Below are 22,544 nucleotides of genomic sequence, written 5' to 3'. Positions count from 1 at the left end.
TTAATAGGAGAATCCAAAGGAACTGACAGTCTTATAATACAAAAAGGACATTATATATACATATACACACAGAGTATGCCTATATATATCTATAGAGATATATATATAAATCAGTAAACTTGAATAGTGCCTTTATCATGACCATCTTAAGGCATTCAAAACATTTTACTATGACATTGACCCAATTCATTATCTTTTTTGCTTTGGCTGAAATAAAGCAAACAGATTTAAAGGTCTGAGCTGATACACTCACAACATCTGAAACAAAAGCCTAATAGTATCTTCAGTGACAGCAGCATAATCTAAGAACCCACCCACTGCACTGCCTATCAGCTGAATAACATTAAAAGGAGTCTAAATAAATCATTCCCACTCACAGTTTTTGCAACAGCGGAAGATACATCAGTCTCAAAGAGACTTTCTAGCCATAAATTCTATAGATTCTATGACAAATTGAGGATAGAAAAGATACAGCAAGAGGGCCTGCCCAAGGATAGAATGCCACTGAATAACAAATAGTATTTACAATACAAGTTATAGGGTTATAGAACATTTTATAAATACAATTAATATGTATACAAGGGAACATAAAAGAGAAACTTGTTTTCATGTTTTACAAAGTAAAGGTAACCTGAACTAAAACTTACTGCAGAATTCTACAGCTGCTGGCTGGGAGCCTCTTCTCCACTGCCTGTACAAACCAATCCCCATTGTAGGTCACCAGTGAAACACCCATGTTTTAAGCAGCAACTACAAAGAATCTCAACAGACTCTGAATCTATGTATGAAACGTCAAGTTTCAAAACATGGGTAAGGCAGAGTGTGCTGGAGAGTTGTGACAACAATTGTGTGTAACTAACTTTCTCAGAGGAGAACCTGGACTGTAATGAACTGCACTTTTTGCAAGGAAATACATAATACTGCAGCATATAGGTGGTGAAATTCAAACAAGGAACATTACAACTTCTAACACATGATATTAGAAAATGCCAGAAGCATCTACCAAATTTTAAAGTTGTAAGCACTTCCCGTATTTGTTTAAAAAAGGCAAAAGAGTATTTAAGATTTCAGTACTTGTACATGTCCTTAAAATAATCAATTATTTCCTTTAATAAAAGCAATTGGTTTTTCTTTTTAGAATAATGGTGCCTTTACAGGACACTTATTTATTGTTTTTTAGAATTATTTTTAAATTGCCTAGGATCAGTAATAATATTAAACAGGAATACACCATAGTATAGTGCAGGCAGAGGAGAGATATACTCAGATGAAAAAGCAATTTTAAGAGTCACTTTAATGAATTGATATTATTTTCTCTGCACACTTCAAAAATGGTGAGGCAGGCTTGATTAAATTACCTTTAACCAGCAATATATTACACTTTGCTCCAAGACAAGTAGACCAGTTTTACTGGGATACTTACTATGAAGGAGGATAATCTTTAAAGTTTATTTACATGAAAAGCAATCTTTTTTACATAATATATAAAATGGAGTAGTTATGCACTGCAGCCATTTTACAATAATTAAGCTAAATGAAATTAATCTTAAAAGCTACTCTATTTCAACAGCTGTGGGAAAGGCAGAGCAGTGATTGTTTTATTAAGCTGCAAACTCATTTTCATTATAGTAAGCAACTAACTAACTACTTGTTTGACAAAACAACTTCTCATAACCATCTTCTAACCATTATAAACACTTCAGAGCAGAGGGGTGAACTTCCACAAACATTTTCTTCTGAGCCAAAGTACGTTTAAGAAGCTTCCTCACTGCCAACCTGCTGCAGTTCCCTCAGTTACGTCAATAAAAATCATTTTTGGACCACACCAGAAGCTGGATAGCTCAAATGACCACACTCACAAGAAAGGAAACTCCAAATGACAACCAACAAGCACTTTCTTCAGTGATCAGTATTTAGGACAGCACTAGAGACAGTTGCACTGGCACAAACAGAGACACGGACCGGAGCACAGAAAGACAACAAATGGCCATAAGCAAACACGCCAGCCTGGTGAGAAAAGTAAACTGGTAACTGATGTTGGCTGCAAGAACAGCTATGAACACCAGTTTCATGATGTTTAGATAGTTGCAATGGCACAAATAATAATTTAGGAAAGCAGTAATGCTTACATGCATGTTATTAGATTATCCATTGGAATTAAATTCCAATGAAGAAATGTTTCAAAAGACATTAAGTTTACTAAAAATAGTGCATTCTTTTTTTTACCACTGCTTTTATTTTAGGAAAAAGAAGGATAGTGGCAAAACCATAATTCTTTCTGCCTTTCAACACTTAACTCCTGGTCTTGTCTCAGTGAAGCTGCTTAGAGTGATGCTCCCATCCCTGCTCCAGATAACCTCAACAGGCTCAGTACCCCCCATGAGACCCTAGGAGATACCTGAGCATCTACTGCTGGAAATTAGGGAAACTAATGCAGAAGGCACAGTTGTAAGTTCCTAATTCTGTTCTGAACCAGGCTGTGAAAGACAGAGCATTGAAACTGTACTGCCAGCTCAGACAGACCTGTGCACAGCCCTTCTCCTCAGTGCCTGTGTAACCAGGCGCAAACTGTTCCTGCCAAGGCAAATGGGTCTCCACAACAAGTCTCAAAAGTCATAATTTAGAATATTTTCCCATTACTATCTCAAATTTATCATAAAGACACTACTCTAAAATTTATTTTTAAACTAAAAATTCCAACTAAAGCAGCACTATACACATTTTACAGTTTGGTTGTAGTCAGAAAATTGAACTAGATTTCAGAAAGTGTTGTTTCTAAGGCTTCTTTTCCTCTTACATCTATAGGAGAACTGATGACAAGAGACAATCAAGCTGTTTCTGAGTGAGCAGTCCTGCTTTGAGAGTACCAGTCACATGCTAGTGTTACTAATATCAAATCCAATTACTATTTAACAAAACACTAGTTCTAATGTTTTATTATCTTACAATCATACTATAGCTAAAACTGACACTTTCTTGTTTCAAAGCTTAGAACTACGCCACTCCCACAGCAGCTGGAAACATTTCACCAGGTAGGTGGCTGTTTTTCCAACACTGTGAATAGTAAGGCTAAATACAGTGAGAAGTGAGGGTAGCAGCCTTTTTTTTTCCTCTTCAGAAATGTATCAGAGAATATTATTAGTGTAAAGTTTTATATTTGGTTGATGCATGGAAAAACTGTGATTAAAAATTCTGAAGCACAGATTTGTTCTCTAAAATTATTTACTATATGTATAAATAGATACCAGGCATCTTAGGGAAAAAAATCACTATTTCCTATTTTGAGTACTTAGAGTACAGAGGACCAATATCAATATTCAAGTGATTTAATATTCAAGTGATTTTTTTTTAAACCTAACATCAAATCTCTTCTAAATTAAACAATTAACATCACTGGAATAAATTAATTCTCAAGAAGCATTTCCCTGTATTCTAGGGACACAAAATATACAGAGAGGGAAAGTGAAGAAATAATTTTTTTAGCATTTAAAAAGAAGTGTGCACATATTTACCCTAGCAATCTTCTTTCAGTTCTCTTAAAGGAAGAGACTTTTCAAAATCTAAAGCTGCAGAATTGATTATTTCATTTTTGACCTTTATTGCTCTACTAAACATAAACCAGATCACGACTCTGAACTCCTCTACTTGCCTGTTGATCATCATCATCATCTGACTGCTGTTCTGAGTTTTGGGAATTACCATACTCATACTCAATGGGCTTTGGATTGTTGTATGGGTAGCCATTGTCATCAAAAAACCTTCGGAAGGTGAACTCATAAAAAGCGTGTTCAGGATGTTTTCCGTTTTTGTACCACCCATTGAGGGTATCATTTCTGTTCCCCTCCTTATCATCATCACTCCACAATTTATCTGGATCAACTGGATCAAAGTTGGATGTGTCCGTGGGATGAGCAATTTTGGGAATGTAGAAGGCAGACTGTCGCCGCAGATCGCTGGAAAAATCAATTGTTTTGAAAAATGGATGAGCTTTTATTTCATCTGCGCCGTTTTTGCCCAAACGATCTTCTGGCCCTCGGCAGAGCTTAATAATGAGGTCAGAGGCCTCGGGAGTCAATTTAGCCTGAGGTGGAATATGAAGTGCAGTTTGCCAGTTGATAACCTTAAAAGCAAAAAGATGTGTCATTTATTTATAATTAAAAAAAAATAGGAAAAATACATTAAAACCACAAAACAAAAGACCACAAAGAAATAATTCAGTATGTCTAAGGTTTTTCACAGTAGAGGGGAAAACATGAAACTGCTCTTTCAGAAAGACAAGGAATATTTTGTCTGGAAATCTGGCAAAATGCAGGCAAAGTTTATTCATGTTCCAAATCTAAACTAGAGTCTGGCATGGAAGACACAGCTATAAACCAACAAAGATACCATAAAATCCAGCACCTGGTACCTGAGATTAGGCACATGGCTTACAATCCTAAAAAGATGAGGCAGATGAGCTTTGAGTTATTTGATGTACTGTAAAGCCTAAGAGATTTCAAGTTAAAAAAACAAAAAAAATCAATACTGCCTACATTTGAGCCACCTGAATGCAATTTTGCAAAAAATGACACCTGCAGAAGACTGCCTTGATGCTTTCTCTGAAACAGTAGGGGCTCAGGAAGGAAAGGACCAAAGGCTCTGAGCTGTCAGTGGCCCTGAGCAGGCAATCATCTGCTGCTCCTCCACTTTCCTATGCTAAACACCTCCAGGTACATCACCAAAGGAAATCCTCTGCAGGCAAACAAGCACGGAAGTCAAGAGGTGAGAAAAGAACACATAAATACTGGAAAAGGGAAGGGGAACAACAACTGGAACAGATACAAACAGTGAAAGGCTGAGATGAGATTTTTTTTTTAGTTTGCATGTTTACTGTACGACCAGGTAAGTTACAAATGTGATTCTAGAAGTTTCTTTATAAATCAAGTGCACCTCCAAAATAACAAAGTTGAAAATCTTCAGTTTATGACATGCTTGGATAGGCAGTGCCCTCAAATATCACCTTTCTTTTCACTACAAATTAGTAAGACTATGTAAGTTTCAATCCTTTTTCAGACCATTAATACCAGATTTTAAAGTTACCTTCATTTGTGTTTCCAGTGGCGTCTGTGCCAGGAATGGAGGCTGCCCCACCAGCATCTCAAAGAGAATTACTCCAACACTCCACCAGTCACACAACTGTGTGTAACCTGAAATAAAGTTCAAACATGGTAGTCAAGCCTTTGTACAGTTTTAATCTTGAATTTCTAAGAACTAAAAAGTTCAGCAGATAATTCAATGTTTAAAATTTCCATATTAACAAATATTTATTTTTTTGTTAAAGTATCACATCCTGGGGAGAAGAGAAGCAGGACACCTGAGTAGCAGCCACTGTGCAGTGAGACTGCAGTACAAAAGCACACTCGTTACCTGTCCGTAACAACACTTCAGGTGCAATGTAGTTGGGAGTGCCCACCAGGGAGTGGGCCAGGCAGCGCTGGTGCTGCCGCGCCGCCCTGCGCTCCAGCGGCTTCAGCCGATCCCCACACCTGCAGTTGGCCGGGTCACCCCACTCGCTGCTGAAATCCATACTGTCCTGACGGGCATGGTCACCTGCCAGGGAGTGACAAGGATGCCAAAACTGAGTATGGTTACTTTAGCTCTTCTCTAATATGAAATTTGCTTTATCCATTAACATTCTGTGTTACAAGACAGAATCTGTTTCAGTTTCAATACTGAAGCTGAGAGTTAAAACAGAAATCAACATCAAGATATTGATTTTTGTTTAGGATATAAAATACTAACCTCTGAGGACACAATTTTTTAAAGCAAATTTTTGACATAACTATGAGGAAATACCAATCTCAATACTTTTCAGATTTTTCCTAACATCACTACATTGTGTGTATAAGGTGTATATTGTTTTAACACTTCCGTAAACATAAACCTCTAACATATAAATCGCAAAAAAATTTACAAAATCAGATTTTAAATCTTGATCTTCTCACCAAAGACTGTGTAACAGTCTGGGCTAAGGTATGTAACATTTTGAGAAAAACGAATCAGAATTAATTTCAACCTTGTTTTTGGAGGTATGTTTTTATTTTTGGAAACTCACATAATCTGTATTTTACCACTCTCAAAATTGTGACTTCTCTTTAACTCCACCTTTTTCTTTAGCTGTTGCTTCAAGTAATCAAGTAGGATTTTGAAAAGCCTACTTAAACCTTTTCATAAAGGAAACAGCATAGTCATCTTTCTACTCATTTATAATTTAATTCCTTGTAAAGGATACTTGCATCTCTCTTACCGCTCTGGTAGTACTTGGAGTCATGGGTCCACCGAAAGCCAGTACAGAGCCCGAAGTCAGTCAGTTTGATATGACCATCACGGTCTATCAAGATATTGTCAGGTTTAATATCCCTGTGGATGAAGCCCATTTTATGAACACTCTCAACTGCACACGTCAGTTCTGCTGTGTAGAACCGTGCCAGATTTTCTGGGAAGACACCCATTCTAATTAGGAGACTCATCATATCACCTCCTGGAATGTAGTCCATTACAAAGTACAAATTGTCCTTATCTTGGAATGAATAGTACAGTCGAACTACCCATTCATTATCAGCTTCTGCAAGGATATCCCGCTCAGCTTTAACATGAGCAACTTGATTTCTAAGCAAGACATCTTTTTTCCTCAGAGTCTTTGTTGCATATAGAGCATTAGTATCCACCTTCCTTGCTAGGCAAACTTCTCCAAATGCACCAACTCCCAGGGTTTTAATTTTTACAAACATTGACTTGTCCATTTTAGCTCTTCTTAGCCGAATGTAATTTGACTCTTTCTGGCACAACATTTTCCTCATTTGATCCCGGGCCTCTGGTGACAATCCAACCTGTGCAGCAAACAGAGTTAAGTCTGAAGAGTGAACAGTATTCTTAATTCTTGGTGATCTTCTTATAATTAATTACAAGGCTTAGGCAAAGCAAACCAAATACTTATACACAGCACAAGAAATACTACTTAAAGGGATTTGGTTTTGTTTTAATTTACACATTAGGATTCTATAAAAACATATAGGAGTGATAAAAAACTGAAATGTGATAATTTTCAACAGCAAAATGCACAAGGTGCCATGCACCAGGAGGTTCTAGAGAAGGGACTACTACATTCTTAAGAATGGTAATTTACAAATTACTGATAAAAACCACTGCAAATAATATTATCTGAGTAAGAGTGTGCATCAGCTGCCTCCCTGATTCTCTTTACAGCGTTAAAGAAAGCCAAGACATGTCTAGGAGCTGTAAGTTGCTGAGGGCTAAGGAGCTGCCATGGGAAAAGCAGACTAACTGGAGCAGAAGTCACTGAACTTCCTGACCATGCTCTAGAATTTCAGCTGCAGGAGGGAGTATGCACTCCCTCTCACTTCCATGTGTAGACACCCAAAACAGACCCTACTGGCACTGCTTCCCACTGCTTGCCAACACGTCTGCAACATGCCTGAACCAACTGATATTACCTCTTATCACACAACACACCCCCTTCTAGCAGGGCTTCACTCACACTCTCACCACTGCTCTCCACTCTGCCTAGGAACCAGCTGAGCAGAGAACCTCCTTCTGAAGTGGCTCACTCCTCCCAACAGAATCTTTTCTTGGCGCCTATCTGCGTGCATATCCCTATCTTGACTGAACATCCCTGCTGTTCCAGCCAATGCCACCAACATTCTGACAGCTGAAACACTCACAGACCACACACAACTCATCGCCTACAGCATAGAAACCCTTATCTACAAGAACCACATTGATCACTCTCATTGTGCTCCAACCTGTGTGCCCCCCCAGTATATTTTTGCTGGTTTCAATTCCCTTAAGAATCCCATTCAATTCTGCTGCCATTTTTCTTGGCAAATTTCACAGCCTGGAATCAGAATAATCCTTCTTTGTTTTAATGTGAATAGAATCCGTCTTCAATTTTTAAAATTTTTTTCTCTGTGACACTATCACTACGTAACATGACATTCATTCCTTCTTTTGTTTTCTGACAGCATTTTCAAATTACTATATGCTACCTTTCTAACTGCATCCCAATTATTTTATCTGCCTACCTGGCTTGAAATCACCATCCCACACCAATGATTTCCAAGTTCAACCTATAGCATACTTCCTTATTTTTTCATGGACATGTTGATCATAAACTCAAACATGGCCACACTGAACCCCTGCAGACATCTCAACTGTACTCAAGCACTATTCTAAAAGCTTTCCATTTCTTACTGTAACATGTTACTGATTCTTGATACCAAGTCTTGCTGCTTCCATCTCTTTAAAGCTTCAAATATGTGAGATACTGTTGGCATAGCAGTATTCAGAACCATCAATAGGACTAAGTAACTAGTCTAGGCCTGTATAGACTGTATGTTAATAGATGACTTTGGCCTTGCCTGACTTCCAACATACCTTGAAACAAAATATAAGAGATGCGACTGACAAAAAAGGCAAAAAAATTCAATTCGATATCATTCAGTATCTTAAAAATGCTTTCACAAGTTACTATATGCCACCTATTAAAGAAAATACTGTTAGAAAACATAAAACTTCTTACAGGCATCATAGCAAAAATGGATCCAAAGGAGATGCAATTAGGAAAAGGCATACAATATGCTCATCTACTCAAATGAATTTCACAAGTTATACAAATTTGGTAGGACTGAAATGGGGAAGGCCGTCTCAAATTTGAGACAAAATTTTTTGTAGACATCAGATAGACAGTAGTTAGGACTGGCTAGCTGCAGTTTCAAGAGTGGTGTGGGTAATAGGTTCAACTGCATGTTTTGAATCAAAAAATTGTCTTATTGTAGGAACATGCGTGTACTGTCTTCCAAGACAGAAACATTCTCCGTTCTCGGCCTGTTGTCTCTGCCCGGTTAGGCGTAGGATGGCCTTGGGACAGCCTGCACTCCAAAGGACGAGTGCACTCTTCAGATTTTTCGGTCTTCAATATTGTTTATTAATTCTTATCTACAAAGTCGTCTCCCAGCCTGACAGAGGTCTGCCCAGCAAGACAGCCATGGGCATACTGACCTCCCACTGGGCGGTCGTCTATTTTTATGCTAAAAACTACGTATAAGATATTTACCTTTACCTTCCAATACCTTTTATTCTTATTAACAATTGCAGATTTAGTGTGAACCAATCCCAAAGTGCCAGCACCACCATCAAAGATGGATGACAAGAAGAAGAGAAGGACAGGGCACGCCCTAACTCCTCCATCTTGCCTCCTAAGAACCCCCCTGTACCAAAATCCCAAAACCTGTGTTTTCACCCTGTGAATAATCAATTCCTTCACCACTTATCCCCAAGTGATCCTCTTGTCCTCATATAGGTGGCACATCCCGTGCAGGGTCAAAATCCAACCACCAAGCACTTCTGGCAACATTCCACGATTTCCGAGCCCCCCCCAAGGGTTACCTTGGCAACTCTGGACATCAGGAGTGATGTGCTGAGTTCCCACAAAACATCTGAAGTTTTCCACGAATGAACAGACTTAAGGCACACTTCAACACAGAAGGAAGGATTTTTTTAAGACTTATAAATGTCAAGAAGACAGCTGAAGACCTGAGCCTGGTAAAGTTCAGACAATGGTATGTCACCTTCTTAAGGCCCACCTGAATCCTAAAGCTCCTGTCAGTACAAACTGAACCCCACCCATCACCGACAAAACTGGCAAAGAATAAAACCTACATAGCAACACCCCCTAGGAGTGAGAGTCAATACAATGATCAATCACTGCAAGACATACAAAGAGTGTCCAAAACCCTGGTTTTGGAAAGCTTTGCTTTCTTCTACCTGCTCTCTAGCTCTTGCATCTGAACCGTTTTATAGTAAAAAAAAGTAGCCCAAGTACTGCAATTTGTCATCTCTTCCCTCAACCCACCTTCATTTTTCCCTGTCATCCACTAAACCAAATGTTTACTACAAACTTTCTGTCTGAATTGTTGTATTTTCCCTAGAACTCTCCTCAGTTTCAGCATTTACCAAAAATTACCAAACTGTCAGCTGCACAAACCTTTCTGCACATGTATCTCCAATTATTTCACGAAGACGTCAGACACCAACTCTTTCCTGACTGGCTCTCTATTATCACACAGTTTGCTCTCATTCTGCTTCCTTCTCATCTTGCTGTGCCTTAAAGGAAAACTTAAGCTTCTCTTTGCTGGAAAGACACCTATTTTAACTCTTGGCCAAACTCACACATCTAAATTAAACACTTTTGAGACCACTGAGGTCCTAGGAGACCTGACACCATAGAAATATGTCACATATGCTAGAAATACAGCATCGGGTATTTTCACAGGTGCATTCTGAGGTTTTTTCTTTCAAAATTCAAAGGGCAGAAAAGAAGGGATTCAATACTTGCTTAATCATCTTAAAACTTTCTGAAAATAAATAATTTCCCTTTCTCCTTCTCATGAAGGCCCAAAATATACTTTATTGTTATGGCATTCCTCTCCTGTGTGCTTATGAAAAAGGTCTGCTGCAGCACAATAACCCATCTTCCACCCTTCAACCTGTAATTAAACATCCCAGCTTTAAATCCAGCATAAATTATTAAAACTCTAGCATTAATATTATAAATATTATAAAACACCCCTACTAAGGTGCTTTAAAAGCACAAGAAAAATATCAAGAAAAGTTATATCAGTGCTTTTATATAAGTAATACTTATTCTGAGATGCTACAGAACACAACACAGTAAGAAGGGAAAGTGAAGTTTGCAAATCAACATTAATTATAATCTTACATTTAAGTACTCAAAAATAGCCAAAATAAATTCATGCTTAATTTTGATGCAGGGTTGCATGCAAAGCCCTCTAAAAAGAGATCATGCTATTCTTAAGAAACACTGTTGCTTCAGAATCTTACTTGTCTACACAGGGATGGAGGCTACAGAGTTCAGGAAAGCTTCCCACACCTTAACAGTTTAAATCAGCTGTTAGTGAAGTGAAAAAGGAAAGAGAAAAGACTAAGAATAAAGATCTAGTAAGAGTTCCAGGATGAAATCTTGCTAACATTTACATATTTGTGATTAAGCAAACACTTACAAAAGACTACAGCTTACAGTAAGAATTTTCAAAGAGTAAGAAAAAACAGATTTAAAAAACAGCAAGAAAGTGGTATAAGCCAAATACATACTCTCATAGAATAAATAAAAAAGAACATCATACTTATGTCAAACTTTCAACTACAATCACTAGGAAATATATTTGTGTGACTCATCTCAATTTCACCTTTCTGCAAATCTTAGTTTTACTACCTCTCACTGTTTTCTCTTTTGAAATGATATTTGTTTGTCAGCGCCAGTTTTTACCCTTTTGATTTGGTTTAACAGAACACTGAAATACTAGAAATAGACCTGCCTGACTCCATGCAGGCACAAAAAAGTTGATTTTGCATGTATTTGTTTTATAATTATGCCCTTCAATTGCTCTTGTTTAAAATACATTTACAGTGCAGATTACAAAATAATTAGACAAAAGATACCATCTCTTTCATTCTAAAAGAACCAAAACTAACCTTTAATTTCTTTTTTTAATTTGAACTTTACAAAACTATCCGTACAGGTAACAAACTGCAGAATGTAAAAAATATCACTGTGTGCATATCTATATAAGAACACTAGCTAGCCTGGAACTTGTCCCCAGTTTGCTTGTACCTTCAGTACTTATTTTAAAAAAAGTGAAGTATTTTTATAAATCATTAAATATTGCCTATAACTCAAAAATCAGGATTAAGTAGAACCCATAACAAAAAGCTATGAGCCATGTAGCTACATCTCAGTTCATGTAACAATTGTTTTGCTTCTGCCACCTTACTGTATGCAGGCCATACAAATTACCTTTGATATCCAAAAAAACTTACTTAAAAATCAATTTCTAAGAAGAAAATTAAATATATAAACAAGACAAAGAAGAGACTTGCCACATCTCAAATACAAAGATTAAAAACAGATTTCAATACTAAAGTTCTAAATATTCTACTTATGTGTACTATTTAATTCTACAATTAAGACATATCCTATAAAAGTAATACAAGAACAGTTCAGTTATAGATTTAGAAAGAAGGAAGAATTTACCCGCATCATTTCATTTTCTAGCTGTTTTTTCCGGTGCAAACGTTGCTGGTGTGACTTGAGTATATTCTCCACATGCTGCTCCATGAAGAATTTAAAGGCTTGAGGGGAATAACTCTGAATGCGAGACTCTCTTCTTTCTTCATCTTTCTTGTTTTTTCTAACAGGAACAGGTGAGGTTGTAATTTGCTTCTTTTCTTTATCTATTGAATCAACACATTCGTAATTCTTTTCATTCTCATCCTCCCTGGCTAAAGGAGGTGGCTCCTCCTTGCTGAGCTTGGGTCCTGCCTCATACAGATTGACAGAAGGGTTCTGATGTAACAAGTGTTTGGGGTAAGGTGGTGGGGGACCCTGGTAATTTGGAGCTTCCACAACAGGAGGCATAACTGCCATATTGGTAGAGGGACTGTCGGAGAAGGGAATGGTCTGAACGGTTTGCACGGGCTGCGGCATCCAGGAAGGGTGAGTGGGGGCCAGCGCAGTCTGCAGCTCTGGTTTCAACACGCGCATGCTTTTCACTGGCTGCTGAATGGGAGCAGGCGTTATGGCTGTCACCGTAGTGGCCGAAGGCTGCGAGCTGCCCGAGTGACTCTGCCTGCTGCCGTGATGGTTGTTGAAGGAGTTGGAGCGCACGGGAATACTGGGCTGCCACGCGGGCATGTCATGCCCATTGCCCGGCGACGCCTGCGGCTGCACGGGGGAAGGCTGAGACCAGGATGCAGGTATTCCAGCCACGCTGGTGTTGTAAAGCTCCAGGTTGTGACTGTTTCTGTTTGGCACCATTATTGCCTGAGGAATATTCCCATTGGTGTATGCCGAAGGAGGAGCAGATCCTCCTGCCTGCATCTGTAGTGCTGTGGGACTCTGCCTGTTGGTTGGATTCATTGGATATGGGGGTGGCTGGCGACTCACCGAATTTCCAGACACCACATTCTGGTGAACTATGAATTCTGCCTGACAATTGCCATTTTGCATTCCAGCTCTTCCTGAGGGAAAACTAAATTTGCTGTTGGCAGAACTCTGCATGATTATCGGTTGCCTGCCAATGGGGACAGCACTCATGCCTCTCTGCCCCTGTGCGGATGAATTCATAGGAGGAGGATTCATAGGTGGAGGTGGATAACCATCCTGCCATGCTCCCGGTGGCACTGGAGAAATACGGGAGATCACATATTCCATGTTTCCAGAGTACCGCTTTGTTTGAGAATTTGGCTCCCAGGAAGGAGGTGGAGGAGTAGTTCCCCTTGGAGGGGGTGTCTGCCCCCGAGGAGGTGGAGGAGGAGGTGTGACACTCCTTATCTGCGGCAGAGGTGGGGGATTCACTCTTTGTCCATTGGCAGGATGAGCCTGAGCAAACGCCGCAATGCCAGATCCAGATAACGGCCTTCCGACATCAGGCTGCGAGCTGGGACTTTCCGAGCGATAAACCACACCCTCTGCCAGGGAAGGGCCGTGCCGCTGAGGAACCAGGGACTCCTTAGAACCCTTCCAGCTCTGCTTGCGGTTCACCGACTGCTGCACAGCCCCTGCTTCCACAAGAAGAAAACACAGCATTTACATTGCTGGAAATTATTCCTATTGACTGCTTTGCATATTTTGTTCTTCTGTGTTAATTACTACAGAAACAGGACTTGAATTCTGACACAATATAATCCACTGTACTTCATATGAAAACTTTTTCTAGTAATATACAGCACTGCATGCTAATATGCTCAGTGTTCATATAACAGGGAAAAAACCCCTCACATTGAAACTATAAAACTATAATACCAGAAAGTGATTTTTCAGAAATCACTTTTCTGAAAATGTATTTTGCTTCAGTAAAAATGTAAAATTTAATTGAAAAAAATGGTAGCATGCAAAATTATTAGTCACACAATGTATTTTTAATCATGTGTACAAGAAGCTCTCAGAATGTTCAGCACAAATGCAATAAAAAGTAATAGCATGGAAAAATATGTTATGTTGCTATGTTCCAATTAACATTTGCAAAACACTTAGTGTTCTTTAATTAAATTTAACTGAATGCTGTAAAATCAAGACTTGCACCCTTATATGCACACAGATCATTCAGACTTGTTATATTCCCATAAGACAGAATCTGACTAAGTACTTTAATTTTAAAAGTTGGATCTTTTTGAGTAGAAGTGTTGTAGATAGAGAGGCAAAAATTAAAACTGTATGAATGCAAAATTTACAGAGCAAAACCCTGCTATATATTTACTTTGCAGATGCTATTTTGCATCATATAAACAAAATATACAATGAACTGATGGTGCAGGCAGTCTTACTGTGGTTTTTATAATGCTAACACTAAAATATGTGTAAACACATGCAGTACTTTAATTGCTGAAAATCACCCTGTCCTCACTTAAAGAACATGTTAATTACTCTATTTTTGCAGGTAACAATGAAAACGATGTCTCATTGTCCACAATGAAAATGGTGGAATTTACCTATGAACTTCATACAAGCACCAACTAATCCTGCTTAACAGACTAAAGGAAAATGACACTGTTCTTTGCAACTCCTGACTAATTTTTCCTCCTATCTATATTGTTGATTTAAAATCTAACTCCAGTGCTAGCAGCTCAGCACCCAACTTTAGTCTAATAAAAGTTCAGTATTTCTACTGCATTTTAAGTTACTCTTTTTTTAGGTGTATGCTACTAAAAAGGCATCAAGTCATATTAAAAAAATGTGCTACCATCTGTTCAGAAAGCAATAATAGCAAGTGGCAAAATTCTGACTCTGCTAATAAAGACACAGTCCCCCTTCTAACATCTCTAAGAACATTGAGCTTGCCTTAAAAACTATAGAAACAAAAGCTGGAACAAAGCAGGAAATTAAGCAGAGAGGGATCCTGAAACATCACATCCTAAAATACAAATACCATAGTTATATGATATATAAATACACACACAGAAAAATACATACACAAAAATACACATACAGAATGTTGTGTGGGAGTGTGTGTGAAGAAAGACAAAAAATTTAAAGAAGAATTCAATGCTCAGCACTTATTTCTAAGTGGTGCCTGACACAAAACAAAACACAGGCACCACATCAGCAAGGTAACAGAAATACCAAAATGAGATCTGAATACCATTCCTTGTATAAAATGTTTATGCACAGTAATAAAACCATGCAGTTATAAAATCATGCTTAAGAAACTCAAGTCAAACGGGCCTATCTCTCAGAAGGATTACATCAGATATGTAAAATGCTGTTTTTAAAGGCAAAAAACACCTGTATCTCAGCATTTCTGTTCTACTGTGGGCACATGAAGGCAAAATTTACTATGTTCTGTGTTTCACCTATAAGAATACTCAGTGAGTTACTGAGTCACCATGGATACACCTACCTGGCGGTTTCATACCTGCGTTTACAGGTCTTGCTGCTGCTGCAACCATCTGTTCCCGACGAGGATCCTGGTAGCTCATTTTACTTATAAATTCAATGGCAGCCTCTATACTACGGTTGTTAGTTTGTCTGAGAGCTTGTATAACCATATCCTAAAGAGAAAATTATATACAAAAAATTATTTATAAGGAATACCAAAAATCATGGTTATTTAGCCAAATATCCTCCACTAATTTCACCAAAGTAATTTTACAAATATTGATTTCTCTCAAGTGTTTTAGAACTACTTTTAAAATGTCTTCTCCAGAAGAGATCATCCAAAATAGTACTGCAATCTGGATGTTCAGAAGAAAAGTTAACCAGTTTAAGCACTGCAGTCTGATGTAAATCATGTTATCTAGATAGAACAGTGTGGTCATACAACCCTTAAAAAAGGATTTTATAATAAAAAGCCTATACAATAAAGTTGTCACAATCTTTAGGGACTAGCTGATATTAGAAAAAGCAGACATAACATTTTCAGCTCAAAAATCTGGTCACCTATGTGATATGAAGCAGTCAATGTCTTAAAGAGTATCACCATACACAGAACATATAAGGATTTAACTTGAACCATAGTAAGCAAAAGAGATTTTCTGTAAGATATTTAGGATAAAAAACCCCAAATGCAATGAATAGCAACCTACCCTGATTATTATACATATATATATGTATATATCTGTATACACACACCTGATACTTATTGATTTCTATCTGTTCCACTTCACCCCTTAATGCTACCTACTACCTGAGAGGTGGGGAGAAATAACAAGAACGTTTGTTGATATTTCATTTGGAAAAAAAATTCAATACATTTTGAATCTTCTTGACCAAGAAAAATGCTTTCCTACTTCAGCTGTATCTGTTCCTAGGGACACACGTGGATCAGTGCCATATGGCCTATTGTGGCAACACAACTGTAGGTTAACACATGGCAGAAAGGGCTTATGCTGGCACTGTGCCTGAAAAAAGCCCCATATAATCACAAGTGTCATGGGAATTTGCAGTTGTATCCAAGAACAAAGGGTAGAAGCAAAAGGCTTCAAGATACAAAGGATCCAACAAAAATACCAACTTAAGCTACCTTTCTAATTTATTGTCCAGCCACATACCACAACCTTCAGTCTGCAAAACCAGCTGCAGGTTCAAATCTGTAAAAACGGAGCTGCGAACCAATCTACTTTGAAAAAACGAATGCACACCCCTCCTTGCCCCAAAATCCCATACAACAACAGCAACAAAACTCCCTCAACCTCAGCAATGAATCACAAAGCTGGAGCAAATGATTACAAAAATCATTTATCATTATAAAATCCTTCCATTCTTCCTGACACACAGTCTGGACTGTGTATTTGATCAAGTAAAAGGAACATGAAAAGTCACTATCAGTACTTGACACTGGGATGCTGCTGAAGAAAAGCCAGTTGGTAGTTTTGGAGAAGCTCACTCATGGTAGGGGTAGATCTCTGTAAATATCAAAGCATCACAGACAGCAGAACTCATGAGCTGGTCACTATTGCAAGCAGTGCACGCCTGAAAAGTTAATCCCTGTTGTGGTACTGTGCCTTTTGCCTTTGGCAAGATGAGTGGTTTGCTAGCTCTTTTTAAACATGCTTTTGTACCCAGATTTACAAAGAAGGCATGAAAATAAGTGTGATTTATGTGATGTGCAGGTCTCAGTAAAAACACAGGAGATGTTAAGTGTATTTATTTTTCCTTCCTGGAAATCACATTTCAGATTATTTTCCAAAATATTTGGTATTGCCTTTCAATTTAGAACCGCCATGTTTTATGAACCTATTTTAACTGAGCACAACCCAAAATTACTTTGAGTATCAGAGGCAAAATCCATGTTCTAGAGAGTCCAGTTCTCTCTGCCTAAAACTATATAAATAATTAAAACAACCTACCACATAAGAACAATCTGGACAAGATGCTTAAAAAAACAAAGCCAAGTCTCTCTAAGTCCTTCTAGTCCTCTTTTACACCCCCCACTATTACCAGTTTCATGTCTTAATCAGAAAGCTACCAGATTTTGAAGCTTTTTGCTTATCATGCTGTTCAAACATTCTCTGACCAACACCCCCTCCAACATGCACTAATAGCCTATAGCTAGCAGAACACCAAATCCTTAAAATAAAACACTTCACCTCATCAAAGCCAGCAGCTTGCAAATCTTGCAGCATCTGTCGATTAACTTCTGATGTTCCTTTGACAGCTGAGGTTGCTTCATTTGCAAAAGGCAGAAGTGAGTTTCTTATCTCCTGCAAAACCTTGTGATATGTTACAAATTTAGGGGGATTTCGGCCTTGTCTAGGATCTTCAGGTAACATTTTGCCCATGCTGTGATCAGCTTTAGCAGCATCTGAGGGTTTAGGCAAATTCCTGAGGCTCTCTCGTATTTCCTGTAGCATCTGCTGGCTGCTGCCAGTATAATTACTGGCAGGAAAAGTTTTAGGCCTCATTTGTCTATAACCTTCTGGCTTCTCACTTCTCTTCATGAAAACATGTATATATGCAACCTCCACCAAGGACTCGCACACACCAGAATTCAAGGAAGACTGGCTGATGTCAGAACTTGTGAAAGCAGTGGCTCTTCGCTTCGAAACCTTGGTTCCTGAAGTGCTGGAGTTTGTCACAACCCAAAACTGCTATTCTGTTAACAAAACAAAACAAATCACATTTAACAGAGCAGTAAAAAAATCACAATGTAGCACTGGAGTAGCGAAACATTCACACGCAGCACTGCCTTCTGATACTGAAAGCATGCGAAGTGAATTCTTCAGGCAGTCTTTACTCAAACTAATTTACACACCATGTTGGGTTTTAACTGTCTGTTAACAACTAATGTTTTAGGTGCCTCAAGTCTACACAGTCCTGAATTGCAAAGCATGTGGGCATAGTAAAGAGCTCTGAGTGGCGGACAAAGCTTGCAAGAGCAGATAAGAACCACTGGTGTGTGCCAGCACTGCTTCTTTGCCTGCCCCCTCTCCTGTGTCCATTTGTCACCTATGTTCTCCCCATCAACACCTTTGTAGCCAGAAGAGCCAACTCAGCTGCCCAGTCAGCCAGGATACAGATCAAATAACCTTGCTGTTCAATGATTCTGACATCCAGCTCCAGCAAAAGATGGGAGTGAGAAGTACACAAGTAAGAGCATTTAATTACAGTGATTTTATCCGTTCTCTAGCAGTCACATTTGCTAAAACTAAACATTTGCCTGGCTCATCACATGCAACTTCATGACTTCTTGTATCATCTGCTACTTGCATCTGTTTAAGGGTTCACATTCTGAGGCTTTCACAGTCTCTTAGCTCAAGTCTCCTTGAACCAGGCTTCATCAATAGTCAAGTAATTTTTACATTTATTTTACATAAGGGAAAATGAGAGCAGGAAGAGAAACAAAGAAAATTTTGATCAGATTTTTTTTTTACTGTAAAATTGTTTAACAACTCAAGCATCAAATTCACTGAGAGCATAGCTATGACATTTGGTAAGGGAAACAGAATTTTCTGCCAAAAGCCAAATAAAAAACGTTTGCATTTTGAAGGCGCTGACTCATCAGGGAAAGAGCCCCGTGTCTGCAGAGAACTCAAATCTCTCTGTTCAGGCTGGGCACTAATTATTACTGCAACTGCATGGCAAAGGATAAAGCAACCTCAGTGAAACACAAGAAACTGCAGAGCATTTGCCTCTTCAGAATATCATGAAATTAAACTTTGTCAGTCTCTACTGCTTCACAGAGGAAGATCAGTTACTAAGACAGTGCAAGATAAACTAAATGTTTCAGCTCTGTCTTTTCTTCAAAAGCAACAAAAATGTTGAAGCCCAACTCACAGAGCTCCTTTACTACTGTGTTGCTAAGTGTTTCTCATTGTAGACATAAATTAAACAAGAATCCAAATTTTACAGTCTACAAAAAAGTCACTCTTTCTTCATTCAGGCTTCATTTCTGTAATACTTGCACTGTCACAAACCAATTAGTGATTCAGCAAATGAGGAAAAATATGACAAGTTAATAGGAAAAAGAATTCCCTGGAACACATGCAAATTATATCAATTAAATACTCGTGCTATCCATATATGAATAAAACCTGAAAGCTGGGAAGTAATACATAAATGAGGACTGCAAAAAGAAACACTTAAGGGATATCCACTTAATCCCATTCTCCTTGGAGAACCATTTTAAAAATAACAGAATTTCTCTTATGAAACTTGCTAAATCTTAAGGGGTATAACTGCATTCACAATCCTTCTTTGCACTGTGATAGCTTTGAAACCTTAAATGAATGTAGTTGGGTAATTATATGTTTAATACAGTCTGATAGCATATAGTTCTTCAGTGCTCACTGAATAAAGAAGTGATCATCAGACATGAGTGAATTTTAATAATTAACAGTGAAATTTTGCCCAAAGTATTAAGAAATCCAGAAATCAGCAGAAAGTACAGCATGAAAGCAATTAAAATGTAATTTCATTTTGGCCACTTTCAAAATAATTTTCCAAACATGCGGTATTGAAGACCACATTGAAAATACTTTTCCCAAAGAAAACTTTTTCCAAAGAAAATGAAGTAAGAACTTGACAAAATACCCCTACTTATGTTTTTAACAAATTCCAAAGGCCTGGAATTCAGGAGAAAACGGGTTTTGCACCTACATATTTTACAAATTTCATCTGGTATGGCAGCATTCACTTCATGGTTACACCTCGGGTAGCTGGAATAAGTAAATCTAACACCCCCTAAGAGAAATCAAGGTTAAATTAACAGGAGACCAAAATCATAAATCAGCAGCACTCTTGGAAAATAAAGCTGCACTCTAAATTTTTAGCAGCAGTTTAGGTTTAGGAGTGTAAACCATCCAGTCCACTTATCTCCCAGCACTTACCACAGACAGTGTAACTGTTTGTAAGGCCACACAGCATAAACCAAGCTAAGGAACCTACCCAAATAAGTAACTTTTTTCTGGTGGGTTGTTCCTTTTGGCAGCACTGAGGGGTACCAGCATATACATGTTAAACTAAGTCTTAATTCTTAGAAAACCAATTTAATTAATCCTCCAGAAAACACGAATTACTACAGTTCACCTTGCTTTAAACATGAATCTCAAAATTCACAAGTCACTTCTGCTTATAGACACTGGCACACATTTTAAAGGAAGAGAGTGTTGACTGCTGAGTAAGAAATAGATCTCAACTTTGTACTTCTAACTACCAAACACCAACTGTATCCATGGGAACTGATATCTATTCCCTCCTGTAGTTTTGTGTCCTTAAATAATCTGTTTGTTAATGCAGCTGTTTTTGCTGATTAAATTCTCTTCCCTAAAGAAGTTGAAGAAAATAATGTTTCACCTCTATTCAAAGTATAGGAATACAGTATTTGCTTTTACAGGTCAAACTGTAAAGGAAAAAAAAAAGCCCACCTTTTTTTTTTTTTACATTATAATCACAAAAGATTGGACTTATATAAATAAGAGCTCGAATGAAAGCTCAGAAGTGTTCAAGGCCAGGCCTGATGAGGCTTGGAACAACCTGGTCTAGTGTCAGGGAGCTGGAACTGGATTATCTCTAAGGTCCCTGCCAACCCAAACCAGTCTGTGATGCTCTGAATGGCAACATGCAACTGTCAATGACTCCCATGATTTTCTGAGGGAAAAAAATACACAGCTTTTAAATCTAACTTTAAAATTCCTTCTAAAAATACTTTCAATGCCCGTATTTCCAACTGAGTAGTGAACATCGCATACTGATGTATCGTGGTACCCTCCCTCATGTATCTATTCTAACAGCTTATTTTATACATGATCACAATGCTTCACTGTTAGAGATAAAGAAACTAACAGAGACTTCACAAGTCATAAAATTAAGTTTGTAGAGACTTGGTTCAGACCAACTAAAGGAGGCTTTTTTTCCAGGTAACAAGTCATTGAGCTGCAACAGCAATTTCCCAAAGGATGCATTTATAATGCTAAAAGTTTTCATAGGATGAGGAGAAAACTGGACCCTGAAATCAGCACATAAGCACAACTACATATGGTCAGAGAAGCCAGAGCTGGAAAGAACCAGAGGCCAGCTGAACACGAGGAACGTTGTGCATTCGCTCGGTTTGCTTCCATTCTTACGCTCTGCTATCTCCTTTAGCAGGATACAGCTCCTCTCCGTACACATACACGTATTCCCGGGAGCAGCAGGAGTCATTCCAGGCGCACCTCGGAGCGATCTCCAGGGCTCACAACTGCAGGGCAGCCAAAGCCCCGCTGCGCTGCTCAGGCCGGCACGGATCGCTGCAGGACAGCAGGACCCGGCCTCCCGGGACACGCAGGGCAGCCAAAGCCCCGCTGCATTGCTCGGGCCGGCACGGATCGCTGCAGGACAGCAGGACCCGGCCTCCCGGGACCAGGCAGGGCAGCCACAGCCCCGCTGCGCGGCTCGGGCCGGCACGGATTGTGCAGGACAGCGGGATCCGGCCTCCCGGGACACGCAGGCCAGGAGGGTTTCACGGCCGGGCGGAGTATCCCGAACGTGCCCCGCTGGGACACCTGCGCTTCTGTCGCCTCGCCGGCCCCAGGCCGTGACCTGAGGTGGCTCCTGCCCCGGTTGTGTCCCGCAGCGGGCCCAGGACGCCGGGCCGAGCCGGAGCGGGCCCGTTACCGCCCCGACCCCCCTCCGGCCCCGCGCACGGCGGACTCTACCTGAGGCGAGAAGGCGGCGGCGGCGGCAGCGCCCCGGGCGCTCGGAGCTCGGCCCCGCCCGCACGGCGCCGACCGGCCGCGGCCCTTCCCTTCCTTCCTCCGCCCCTCGGCGATGCCGGCAGCGCCCGCTCGGTCCCTCCGCCAGCACCCGCCGCCGCCTCGGGCCGTTCAGTTCGGCGCCGCCATTTTGTCAGTGTCCCCGCCGCGGAGCCGCCCGGATATGGGCAGATCCCGGCCTGCCTCGCGCGGCTCCTGCCGCTCCCGGATGGAGCAGCGACGGCTCCCGCCCGCCCCGGCGGGGAGCGGCAGCGCCCTGTAACCCCTGCGCGCCCGGGCCG

General features: G+C 39.7%; 1 protein-coding gene across 2 annotated transcripts; it reads right to left on the bottom strand.

Annotated features, from left to right (window-relative positions):
* On the bottom strand, positions 1-22,376 carry LATS1 (large tumor suppressor kinase 1). 2 transcript variants are annotated; one of them, XM_058801898.1, is made up of 8 exons: positions 22,207-22,376; positions 17,662-18,167; positions 15,474-15,624; positions 12,110-13,638; positions 6,287-6,869; positions 5,407-5,589; positions 5,080-5,186; positions 1-4,120 (listed from the first exon to the last, which is right to left on the bottom strand). In XM_058801898.1, the coding sequence occupies exons 2-8, from the start codon at positions 18,010-18,012 to the stop codon at positions 3,608-3,610; spliced, it is 3,417 nt and encodes a 1,138-aa protein (XP_058657881.1). In that variant the 5' UTR covers positions 18,013-18,167; positions 22,207-22,376; the 3' UTR covers positions 1-3,607. The 2 variants fall into 2 exon arrangements, with proteins under 2 accessions (XP_058657881.1, XP_058657882.1); XM_058801899.1 differs by having other exon boundaries at positions 12,110-13,635; positions 15,489-15,624.
* Positions 22,377-22,544: the final 168 nt, after the last annotated feature.

This window comes from Ammospiza caudacuta, chromosome 3 (assembly GCF_027887145.1).
Source record: "Ammospiza caudacuta isolate bAmmCau1 chromosome 3, bAmmCau1.pri, whole genome shotgun sequence".
NCBI lineage: Eukaryota > Metazoa > Chordata > Aves > Passeriformes > Passerellidae > Ammospiza > Ammospiza caudacuta.
This window is presented reverse-complemented; position numbering and strand designations above follow the sequence as displayed.

Excerpts from the sequence above, each read along its gene's own strand:
- LATS1 (XM_058801898.1), bottom strand. The coding sequence starts at position 18,012 with ATGAAGAGAAGTGAGAAGCCAGAAGGTTATAGACAAATGAGGCCTAAA. Across the intron at positions 5,187-5,406 it reads TGAAGTGTTGTTACGGACAG|GTTACACACAGTTGTGTGAC; the intron begins GTAACGAGTGTG and ends ACTTTATTTCAG. Across the intron at positions 4,121-5,079 it reads CACTGGAAACACAAATGAAG|GTTATCAACTGGCAAACTGC; the intron begins GTAACTTTAAAA and ends TTTGCTTTTAAG.